At 33.4% G+C, this 13,053-nt stretch overlaps 1 protein-coding gene across 1 annotated transcript; it reads left to right on the plus strand.

Moving 5' to 3' along the window:
* Window positions 1–8,950: 8,950 nt before the first annotated feature.
* On the plus strand, window positions 8,951–9,334 carry LOC132266230 (chaperone protein dnaJ 20, chloroplastic-like). The gene has a single exon (XM_059767083.1). It carries the CDS (start codon window positions 8,951–8,953, stop codon window positions 9,332–9,334), a length of 384 nt encoding a protein of 127 aa, XP_059623066.1.
* The last annotated feature ends 3,719 nt before the right edge of the window (window positions 9,335–13,053 follow it).

The following is a 13,053-nucleotide window of genomic DNA, read 5'->3' on the forward strand; positions in this document are numbered from 1 at the left end:
TGATTACTTTAATGTTACTAACCCATGGGTAACCTCCCTATGTGCGCACTAGACTTGTAGAGGGACTTTCCCCCGTACTAGAACCATGCCCTAGCCATAGTCATAACAACGACGTCCCCAAGTTTCCAAAATCAACATTTTGTGCACATTACATATATGTATCAACATAACATATATATATATATAATGTAAAGCCATCAACATGCACAAATCAATTTTGGAAACACAATACATGCCCTAAGTTCTCAACTAAAATGGCATGAAGAATATTGAATAATCATTATGCAATTTGCCACTAATTACAACAATATCATTCAACAACAAGAACATAGCCTGACAAGTATGATATAAGTTTAAAATCATAATTTGAACAATTAAATAAAACAACCAAATTCCCTAGTTTTCACTTCTCATCTAAACATGCTCAATTTAATATATGTTGTAGTACATGTCATGGTTATTATATAAATCACTTCAAAACTTGATTTAAGTCATAGGAGCATATAAATAAAAATTAATTAAATTAATTCATTAATCCCTCTAGATTTTTAAAACGACTCTAAATGACCTCAAATTAACATATGTTATGAATCAAGCTATGGTCATGTTATTTATCAAGTCTAAAGTGAATTACATTCAAGTTACAATTAATCATTTATTTCTCATTTTAATACAAGACAAACATATAACTTAGATATCACTATAAGAACAAATAAAATCACTTGGAAGATAAATGATAACACCCCCTACCTCACAAGAGGATTGTTCCTTTTGAATCCAAGGTAACCAAGTTTAAAAATGAAAAACCAAACAAGGGTTTTGTAGAGGGGAGTGGAAGGAACCTAAAGTATTCCAAGTTCAAAGTTCTAAGGTGAGTGAAAGGGCACCAAAAATGAAGTCAAAGCTACTAGTCAAGCTTTTCTCCAATGGTGGCTTCCTTAGGGTTCTTGAGAGGAAAGTGATGAATGAATTAAAATGTGTAAACCCTAAGCTAATTTGGTGGGCTTCTCTACTCACTAGGTGCTCTTACACTACCTTTCACACACACACTAATGCAAGACTAAAGGTGAGTCCTACACTTGTCATGAATCTAAGTAAGCTTCCAAGATTAAATATTAATCCTTCACTTGTCAACCATCCATGCCAGCAAGTGCACCAATCCTAGGACAACAAGTGGGTGAATCTCCACCCTCCATGTGTCATGAGATTAAGCCTCCAAGTGGTTTCACCACAAAATCAACAAGTGGCACCATAGGAAAGTGACACTTGTCACATTTTTCGAAAATTGCAAAAAGGTCCTTTTTGAAAATATCTTCCAAATTAATTTGCAAAATGGTCCCTAAGACAAAAAATAATTACTTTACTTAATTACCCAAAAACCCCTCAAGTTAGAGATAATTACAAAAAATCTTGTCTTCATGGCTTTTACAAAGCAAGTAAGCATTTAATATGCATTTCTTCAAAAGTAAAATTGTAGATGTCATGGAATTTAAATATCATGGACGTATGCAAAATCGGAATCAAATCCGAGCACAAAAAAATGAGGTTATGCAAGTAGAAGTGAAAAACGAGAAGAGGACGAAATAAGGAAAAGACGAAAAAAAGATAATTTTCGAAAAAAGAAAGGACAAGGTTATTACATATTGTGTGCATGACCCCAGCTCATTTTGGGTGTCATTTGACCTACCTATATAAGGATAAGGATTACTTTTACAAAGGGAGCTAATATCATTTTCATATCATCTCTTGGAAAGCAAGCTTAGAGGAAGAGGAGGCTAGAGACACCATTGGAGACTCTTCATCAACCAAGGAGCAAATCTCTTCCATGGAGTTAGCCCTTGAGGGTTGGAGCAACATCACCATGAGTGGCTAGACATCCTCTTGGGGCTAGATTTAGCCCCAAGCATGCTTTCTATATCTTAATCTTGTGTATTATTAAGGGATTAGTGTTGTAATTAATGTTTTGACACTTTGGTATATATATATATCTTGTTTATTCAATGATTTATATGGTTTCACGCTTCCAATTGATCATTTCATTCTATCCATATGTCTATGTATGCTAGAATAGATGTTCATGTGCTTGTCTCTAGATTTTGTGTTATTGATGCATGTCTATGTGTATTGATTCTATAGATTTGGAGATTGTCAAAACATAGTGCTTAAAGGAATATTCTTGTGATTCTCTTGATGGTTCATACTTATTCCTTGATGGATTGTGCCTCTCCCCTAGTTTATTTTCATGCTAGTAGTGTAGATGTAGTATAGTTGTAGTGTAGTGTTAAATGAGAGGATAATCCATGCTTGTTGTTTGATGATCCAAGCTTTTGAATGCAAGTAGCATATGTCTCTAACCTTGTGTTATATTTGGATTGTGAGCTTAATGAAAGGATTAATGACTTGTTTTGATCTATTGTACCTTTCACATGTTGTTTAGACAATATATGCTTCATTGCTTAGATATATTGTGCCTTTCACATGATGTTTAGACAATACATGCTTAACTCGTCATCCTTGCTTGTTGAATCAACCAAACACACACACACACACCAATATTGCAACACACCATTTGCCCTCATTAGTCACTTGTCAATGGTATAGAAATGCATTGCTTAGTGGTGATCTCTAAACCCCACGACTCTTCTCTCTCTTACTTACTCTTAGTTGCATTCTTTTGTTATCACTTAGTTTAATTTAGTTGCTCTCTAATCAACCAACCAACCAATTGTTTGATCACTCGACCTACTAGCCCTAATAGCGATTCCACGATCTTGTTCGATCCTCACAATCCCTTGGAATGATCCCTACTCACCCTAGCTATATTTATAGTGAAAGGTAGTAGCGGCTTTTATAAATGTAAAACTCTTAGCCCTCGCCTTAAAATTGCACTCTCTTAAGCTTATGGTGCAGCGACTCACTAGAAGGTGATGTTTAGTGGTGACCTCTAAGTCCCAAGATTCCTCTCTTATATTCTCTACATTTCACTCTACTTCAATTGCTTTACTTTGCATCCATTTAGTTGACATTGTAGTTTAATTAACCAATCAAAACATCTTTGATCACTCGACCTACCAATCCAACATTGATTTCCAAGTTAAATACACTTCATGTCCTTTGGGACGATCCCTACTCACCCTAGCTATATTTATAGTTAGAAGTGGTAGTGACAATCTCTAAATTTAAACTTGACCACACTACACTCCATTTTATGCTTCGTGCTAGGCGCGCACCATGGGGACTATAGTTACTAAATTGAGATCAAAAGTTTAAAATTTTTCCTGATTGATATAATTTGTTATACTTGTTGTATTTGACTGATTGATGAACTTCCTGATTGATATAATTTGCTATACTTGTTGTATTTAACTAATTGATGAACTATTGGGACATTATGATGTGAAAACATGTTTGAAAAAGCTTATTGTGCAATTAAGGCACAATTCAGATGTTTATGAGTACCATCACTGGAAACCCTCATGAGATTACAACTTGTCCATTAGGGGTAACCTAGGGGTTTAAAGGCTTGTTGCATAGGCTAAATGTAACCGTGATTCCCACGAAAGTGACTTTTTAGTTCTGTATTGCTAAGGGGCTAGCAATATGTAAATTTGGGGGTGTGATGAATGCTGAATATTGCATATTCGAGCCTCTAAATATACCTATGTTAAGACCTTAAGTGATATTTTTATCCAGTTTTAGACTAATTAAAGTTTATTTTGTGTTTATAGGTACTTTCCAAAAGAAATGGTTTAAACCGAGACTTTATGATTAAAAAACTGATAGATGTGTCAAGAGGTATGCACTTAATGAATATGAGACCTTTGGAGTTACACGTAGTCGTTGTTGGTCATTCAAAGCAAATCGAGAATCAAAATGGTGAAGTTTAGAGTAATTCAAGTACCAAAGCTCGAGCCTTAGAACTGAGGCTCGAGCTCAGCGGAAAAACAAAATTCAACTAAGGCAGCAAAGCTCGAGTCTTGACCTCAAGAGCTCGAGCTCTACCTAAACGCGCTCGAGCCTTACCTTAGGGTGCTTGAGCCTTTGCCCAAAAGCTCGAAACCCTTGAGGTGTTAGAATTTGAAGAGTTGATTTCAGAAAATCCATGCTCCAAGGACCTCGTGCCAAGACTAAAGGGATCGAGCACCTTCACAAAGCTCGAGCCCTGAGCCAAAAAGCTCATACTCTAAGCGTAGGGCTTGAGCACCATGAAGAATGGATCGAGTACTGTTAAAAGGAAAAACCCAAAAATATTCTAAGTGTTGATGGAAAGATACTTCAGAAAATAGTTGAAGAAATTTGTCTAAATATAAAAGTGATGCTAGAGCACCATTCAATAAAGCTCGAGCCATGTTCTAAAAACCTCAAGCTATGCTTCGAAAGCTCGAGCCCGTGCCAAATAGCTCGAGCTTAAGCTTCTAAAGCTCGAGCTCTCCATGACATATTAGACTTTTTAGATGCAGGATTTGCCCTTATTAAGTCATATTTCATTCAGGATGGGCCAGAAGACGTCAGAAAACCTAAAAGCCCGTTAGAACCCAAAATAGAAGTTAATTCTTCTATAAAAGAAAGCACAAGGCCACAGAAAACCTCTACTTCTCTTTCATTTTATTCTCATATTGTGGTGGCAGCTTTTAAGGTTTCTATAGTTTAAAAAAGTGAAGATCATGAGAAGAAAAGTGTAGTCCGTGATGATGAAGATCACAACAACACAGATGATATCTTGGGTTGTCATGAGTAGCTAATTCCTCTCTTAGGGCATTGATGTAACCCGATCAAAGTACTATGGTTTGATTATATTAACTTTGAGAATTTTAATGAATTATATATTTTGATTGCTTGATTTTGAGCAATTGAGTCACATCAATTGGATTTTAATGTTAAAATAGTTTTTGAATATTTAATACCTTGTCTTAAATTTTATTATTCAGTAAGTATTCTCAACCCATTCTTATTGGACAATATCTGGTGGAGGCCTATCGGACATAAGAATGGAGATCATGTAATGGTGTTCCAATATTTTTTTATGAATGAATATTTTCATAGTCTATGTTTAGGAAAGATGGATTATACTGCAAAATTAGTTAAAATAGTTCGAAGTAGGTAAGTGGATAGTTCATGCTAATCGCAAATAGGTTATAGTTAATTGAAATTCATAAAATATCTTTCTTTAAAACCAAATTAAACGATTGTTATTGAGTTTAATTCATTTAATATATAAATTGTTGAAATCCCAAGATTGAACGGTTGACCATAGTACGAAGTTCGTGGTAAAATTAAGCCCTAAGAATCTCTCTCTCTGATCTCTTATCTTAATTTTAGTTTTCTTTTCTTTTATGTTTGTGACAACCAATCAATCAAATCAGTTATCTTCGAATTAAAAATTGGATTAATTAGAAACAAAACAAATACTTTCATCTCCCTCTGGGATCGACATCCTCTATATAGTCCTATCCTACAAAGATTCATACTATTGTGAGTGGTATACATTGAGCACACATCAGGACCAAAATTAAGTGTTGGTTCGGTTATTAATTAATTAATTTTCCTTAATTCAGAAAAAGTACCAAATATGGTTGGGATTCAAACCATGTTGAATCTTAGAAACAAATGTAGAAATATTAGAATAACATGCAGAGGTGTTGAAATAAACAAGTACCGGAAAAGGACCACATGTTTACATTGGTCATGGGTTAAGATTCTAGCACTTTTTTGGACTAAAATGTTAATATCAATCATGGTTTAAGATTCCAGCAACTCTGTGGCAACATAATCTTCAGTACAAACATCAACAGCTTCTGTGAAGATGTCTTTAAGGTGCTGAGGATTATAGAAAAGTGTGAATGAAAGTCCTTTCAAAAGTTGTTTCCTTTACAGAAGGTGTTAAATCATTTGGGTTGACAATTGTATTCTTGTGTTGGTTAACACTTGTTTCAACTAAAATTTCAACAGCTAGATATTCAGTCTTCTTAAGGTAGCTCAAATTATTTTAAATATATTTTCGGATTGAATAAGACCAAAATATTATTTTAAAAGGGGGCATTGTTTGTACCCTAAAAATATTTTTTGATCACTGGTGATGATCAGTTACTTTAAAATATTTTTATTTGACCTTATGATGCTAATTGGTTTTGAAGAAAGATTCTGATTCGACCCGTGGTGCTGATTAATTGGAAAATGGTTTCGAATACAACAGTTTCATCAATAGGGAATTATTTCCAAATCTTTGCACTCTAAGTGAATTATAATTCAGCCACGTGGTGTCCATTGATTGGAAGATGATATGACATTTTACTATTAAGGCTCTTATTCAAATTTGGAGTTAAACTCAACATGTGATAGTATATACATTAAAATAATTTCCTGATTTAATCATATATGAAATGCCACGTCATCAAGAAGTTCTATTCCACACAAAGCATTAATTGAGAAGCACGTGCATTTGGATAAATATTTAGACAAAAAATGTTAAAGTGTTTGAATTTGAATAACATGAAAATAACAGCTACTTTCAACTGCTACAAGGCTTCTTTATGAATAGCGCTGGAGAGATCTGCACAAGAGGTCCACGGCCACAACAAGATTTCATTTTCTTCAATTTACTTAGTCATTTTACTTAGTTTTTCCTTTGCATTATACTTCTTTTCTTAGGAGTTTTACTTAGTATTTTCTTTGCATTATACTTCTTTTCTTAAGAGTAGTATTAGAATCCAACACTTCTTATACTTTGTATGAAAATCCTACATATGAAAAAAAAAAAGTGAGACGCTTGGCTTTAGTCCATCTACTTTTATTTTTTAAGTCTCTTGGAATAAATGAATGCTTGTAGAGTTTGTTTTACTCCCTTCATGCATTCCACTTTTAGTATTGAAAGTTTTCTTTATTGAAGCGTTGAAGAACCTGAAGGAAGGGATTATCCTTACCTTCCAACAGTCGCCTGATTCACAAAAGGGCCGATTACGAATTCGGTCAATGCCAATGATAGTTTGGCTATCCAACCCTTCTTAATCAAAAGAATCTGGCATGCCCCTAAAAAAAGGAGCCAAACACTTTCCTGGTTCCACATTGGGCCTTCACTATCTGGACAATGTGGGGGCAATTGGGCCTTTATTTTTTTTTTCTTAATTTTAATTTAATTTTATTATTATTATTATTATTTTGACAATAATTGGGTTGATTTTGTTTTCCCACATGGGCTTCGGCCCTATTGCATTGGGGATATCTCTTAATTTGATTCACACTTATTTATTCTAAAAAATAAAATAAAATAAAATAAAGTGTGTACAATTAGAAGAAATGTATGCAAAAACATACAACTAGAGGAAGTGTACGACAATCATGCTATAGTCTTTGCACTTTGCCTTTTCCATGCGTGCATGCTTATGCGCGTACCTATCAAGAAGAATACAACTAATGCGACGAATTTTCGTATAACAAAAGTAATAGTAAAAGATTCACAACGTTTCGGTTTTTTTCTTTATTATTTTTATTATTAAACCGGGATTGGCTAATAACTTGGACCAATTCCAGGGGGAATGGACAAATGAAACTTTCAGACTTGAAAATATAAAATATCATACGTAAATATTTAATATAAAGAACATTATACAACCCTTTTCATTTTAAGTTGTCGTCTATATAGCATACAAACCCATCTTATGTTTGATCTACTTGACCAAGAATTTTTTTTTTTAGCTATTACTCACACATATACTTCTACTGAGACTCGAACCCCTGACTTCTCTTTAAGAAGTAGAAACTTAATACCGCTAGGTCACTTACCTAACATATTCAACCACTTAAGTGTAGTACGACTATACTGAAAAGAAAATAAATTGGCCGGCGAAAACTAATGCATTTATGTATGCATCTGCCTGTAAAAAAGAAAAATTAAATAAATTATACCTCTGTCTCTCTCTCTCTCTCTCTCTCTCTCTCACTATATCTATATATATATATATCTTAGGCCACAATCAATTTTTGTTTTTGGGTAAATGCCACAATCAAACCACTTCAATCCTCTGGTTCATACCTGGACTCAACTTGCAGTATTAGGTGTTACCTAGCCAAAAAATAATAAAAATAATAAAACAATCGATGTTTGTTTGAATTTTTAATCAATGAAATGGTATATGTTAGGTGCATCTTAGGTGGAAATCAATACCCAATTTGAATTTTTTATGCTATTGTTGTACTAGTTTCTCTTTAAACCATCATAATAATAATAATTATTATTATTATTATTATTTTGATAGATAAATAGCACACGCATCATACTCACACGCACCACACCGTCTTATGTGAGACTCACAAACAGCTCATGACCTTATGGTAATATTATTATTAAAGGTATAGGTAAAAGTTCAATTTATATATGATAATATGGACACACGTGCGGTCATATGATGCAAACAAAGTAATAGTGAAAAAAATAAGGCAAAGAGCAACAAAGACGATTACTTCATGCCAAAATTACATTCAACAATTCACAACCCAAAACCGCGTGAATAAATTTATTTATGTATATATATCTTAGGGAAAAGAAAAAATTTGAAGGAGAAGACATTACTTGATCAGTAATATTAAAAGCCACCATACACATTACACATTATATATATATATATATATATATTGATCTTCAAACTCATCTGTATGTAGCTTATAATCATCCCCGGCCCCCTCTCTCTCTCTCATTTGAAGGAGAAGACAGTTGATCAGTATTAAAAACCACCATACACATTCTATATATTGAACTTCAAATTCATCATATCTGCGTGTAGCTTATAATTACCCCATCTCTCTCTCTCTTTCTCTCTCTCTCTTCACAATGGCCATTTCCTTGCACATGAATCCCAAGATAGAGAGAATGTTTACATTGGCGGGGGAAACTAGGTACAATCAAAAGAGTTGAAAGTTCAATACTATATCATGCAGAGCTAATGCTAAGTTGGCAATGCAAAATGAGAAAACTAACTTCTATGATGTTCTTTCACTTGGTAATCCTGAGATTGTAGGCTTTGATGAGATCAAGAAGGCTTACAGAAGCATGGCTCTTCAGTACCACCCTGCTGTTTGTCCTCCCTCCACCAAAGAAGAGTCGACTACGCGATTCGTTGAGCTTCAAAAGGCTTATGAGACTCTTTCTGATCCGATCTCGCGCCAAAGATACGATTATGAGTTGGGTTTAGCTCATAATTCATTAGGGTGTTGTGTTGGGAAACTTTGCAGAGAAGAGAGAAGAGAGAGTTTCCCAAAGGAGGTGTGGGAAAAGCAGCTATCTGGACTAAGAAAAAGGTCTGGTCTTCGAATGGAGAGGAAGAAAAATGGATGCATGTAGAAATAGAGATTGTAGTTGTTGTCTTTCAAGTTCATTTATTTAATTTTTGGTAGTAATTATCAGTTAGAAGTAAATAATAGGTTCCATGCACCAATTTTTTCATTTCATCAAATTGCCGAACAATATTGATATCACATTAATTTCCTCATGATTAAGCTCATTCACCCTTTGCTGTACTTGGCTACTTGTGTGTGTGTTATTTTATTTTATTTTTATTTTTCAGTAAGTTTTACCTGCCTACTTCTTGGGCGACCTTATAATTAATTTTTTTTCCAAGGAATTAGGAAAGAAACCAATAAAGAAATAGAATAGATCATATTTCGAAGTGTAGTGGAATTGGGCCATGTCAACATAACGTAATCGAATTGGTTATCACATTTATGAATTTTTCTACAACCTTCCAAGTAGGGTCCAAAATGCATCAATACAAAAAATTGATGAAAAGGTACCACTTATCCCAAATGTACCCTCGAGGTGGATCTGCAAAGAGCTTATGATTCAATGAACTGGGATTTCTCATTTGACACCCTCACTCTGTATGGTTTTCCCACCATATTTTTCACATGGATTAAAGCCTGTGTTATCCGTCAATCCTTCTCCAATTCTATCAATGGTGAACTTCATGGGTATTTTCATGGGCACTATGGGCCTTAGGCAAGGGGATCCTATCTTTCCCTTTTTATTTGTCATTGTCATAGATGTTCTATCCTATATTCTTTTATTTTTACTTTATTAGTATTTGACAAAGGTCTACGTCGAGATTGAGGTCGAGTCCATCATGTAGGGCATGTAAAATAACTTGCTGAAAATTTATGGATAGATTATTTTTGTTAAATTTTAATATTTTTTTTCTTCGTAAATATTTTACGACAACCAAACATCAAAAAATAAAAAATAAAAAATTTTAAAAAAAATTTCCCTTATCCTCTTACTCAAGCTTAACAAGTCAAAAAAAAAAAAAAAAAAAAAAAAAAAAATTGAAAGGAAAATAAATTTTATTTTAGATGGCTGATGAGTTGGAAAGTAAGAAATGGTAATGGGTTGGATTTTACTTTTAAAAATGGATAAAATTTTGTTATGGATTGTGTTGGGTTGGAGTAATGATCGCTAAAGGGGTAAGTGGGCTTTGGTAAGTGGCTAATATTATATCACATGGATTGAAAAGAACTATGTCTATATTTTTTCACAAGTCCCTTAAGTAAGCTTATTTAGAACATGCTAACAAACAAATGACTACAACAAAAGCATTCTTTGAGCTTGGTTAGTATCAATACATTGCTTCAATTTCCATATATACACACATATATATATGGAAATTTAAGCAATGTATTGATACTAGACAAGCTCAAACAATATATATAATTCGGTTATGAGATCAAACTTCTTTCTCTGTGTTTTTTTTTTTTTCCATATATATATATGTGTATATATATATATAATTCGGTTATGAGATCAAACTTTCTTTTTGTTTTTTTTACTTAGATCTTCACTAGTGAGATCTATACATTTGTGGCACAATCATATTACTACACCTCATGCTCAACAAAAATAGGGGAATAATGTCATCCAAATATGAAATTGGCCCACCTAAATTCCACTCTTTTTTATTTTCATTTTTTTTTTATTTATTGACAATTAAAGATACTATGTTATAACAAAATTGTGCCACCTATGTGATGAGGATAGTGTAGGTCCTCACCGCTGATAACTTAAATATTGTCCTTTCTTTTTGTTTTTCTTATTAAACTAAATTTGTATGTGTATATGGGAGTTCTTAATTTGAAAACAAATTATTATGATCATGTGTAAATTTCAATATATATACATATATATATATATGTGTGTGTGTGTGTGTGGTTGTATGTACAAACATAGTGTACAACCCAAAAGGTAAATGGTTAGCCCAAAGTAACCAAGTTAAAAGAACAAAACATTTGCCCAACCCAACAAACAAAACTAAACCCAAATGGAATTGGAAGCCCACCCAATGTAGTAGACCATTGGCACAGAGTAGTTCCTCAAATCTGGAAACAACCATTGGAGAAGCACTCCTCAAGAATGTTGATCAGGTGGCTTTGTTGAAGGGCGAAGAACAGTGGAAGGCAAATCACATTCATCTGCTATACGTCTAGCAATGGGTGAATCAGTGAGTGAAGTAGTCATTAGCTTTGAATCAGACTGGTTTTAAGGTGCGGTGCAGGACTAAGTTTGTTGAAAGTGTTTCTTCTTGAAAATCCTTTTGTTGCGATCACATTAGACATTGTAGACAAGAGATGTGAGCTCTATGCCACAAGCTCTGTCCAAGATGGTGGTAAGATATGGAATCCGCAACATGTTTGTAAAAATGGCCACAAGGGATTGACAAACTAGTATTTGAAAAACATGAGTTCATGGGATTCAGGCTCAGTGTAACAGAGATTGGCTGCATATTGTAACTATGGGATAATACTAGCTTCAACTGAGATAATACTAGCTTCAACTGATTCACTGACACCAGAGAAAAAAGATATGAGTTTTATTGAGCTTAGTATGGAGGCCAGAAAGTGAAGAAAATTATTAAGTCAATTGCATGCTTAAGTCGATCTCTGAACTGGAGGAAGGCTGTCATGGGAGAAAAGCATAAGGTCATCTACAAAAATTAAGTGAGTACGTGAGTGAGAGTGTCTTATAGGATAGCCCAAAAGATGGAGCGAGTCAAATAAGAATTCTCGAGAAACTGAATCAAAGAGCATTCTTAGGTCTAATTTCAATGAACATCTAGGAGAGTTTCCTTGTCTGTGATACCCATTTACCAGCGCTCTTAAGCTAAGAGAATACTGTCTTTAATTTTCCTACCTTGAACGAAAGCAGATTATAAAGGATCAATTATAAATGGTAGTTTGAGACTCTGAAGATTGATTAATTACAACTTGAAGGTAAGCATTTTGCAATTTATGCTCTTATACTATTGTAGTTATTTATTTATTTATTTTCAGCTAGTGTAGTTATTGATTAATAAGAAAAATGAAATTTATTTCTAACTTTGGTTCTTTCACGTTGAGTTCATAAAATGTTTTTTCACACCTTTCACTTTACTTTCAATTTTATCCTTCTTCACTAAAAATAAAAATACATAAAATTTTTTCTCTTTCACAAGAGAGAGAGAGAGAGAGAGAGTAGATAAAAAAAAATAAAAATAATAAAAAAATAAAAAAAGAAGAAGAAGAAGAGGAAATAAAAAAAGAAAAAAACAGCACACTAACTCATCTCTTGCGTCAACTGTCGCCGGCCAACAAGTCATTGGCTAGCTATATTCTTCTCTATTAACCTATTTCTTATCTATCTTTTCTCATCTCTCTCCCATATTACTGTTACTAATTCTTATTGGTGAACTAGGGAAAAATAAAAAAATAAAAAAAAATAAGGCAAAACAAAACTAGGGGGGAAAAAAAACTTATTGGTGTTATTTTGTACCACTGTATTTATGTATTTTATAAATTTATTTATTAAAAATGAATTTTTAAAAGAAAGGCATATGTTTCCTCTGAATCGGGGCCTTGAATTTGGATTTGAAAAAATTTGGTAAAATTTTGATATAAACTTCCTCTAATTCCAAATCCAAGACAATCGATTCGGTACATGCATAACATTTGCTTACTATGGAACAAGTCATACTTCCCACAATTAAATTATATTAATTTGTAAGATAGTCATAAAAATGAGGATATATATCATGGTTG

This window comes from Cornus florida, unplaced genomic scaffold (genome assembly GCF_030987335.1).
Source record: "Cornus florida cultivar Cherokee Brave unplaced genomic scaffold, ASM3098733v1 CherokeeBrave_3.0.0_Hap2_Chr07, whole genome shotgun sequence".
In the NCBI taxonomy this organism is placed as follows: domain Eukaryota; kingdom Viridiplantae; phylum Streptophyta; class Magnoliopsida; order Cornales; family Cornaceae; genus Cornus; species Cornus florida.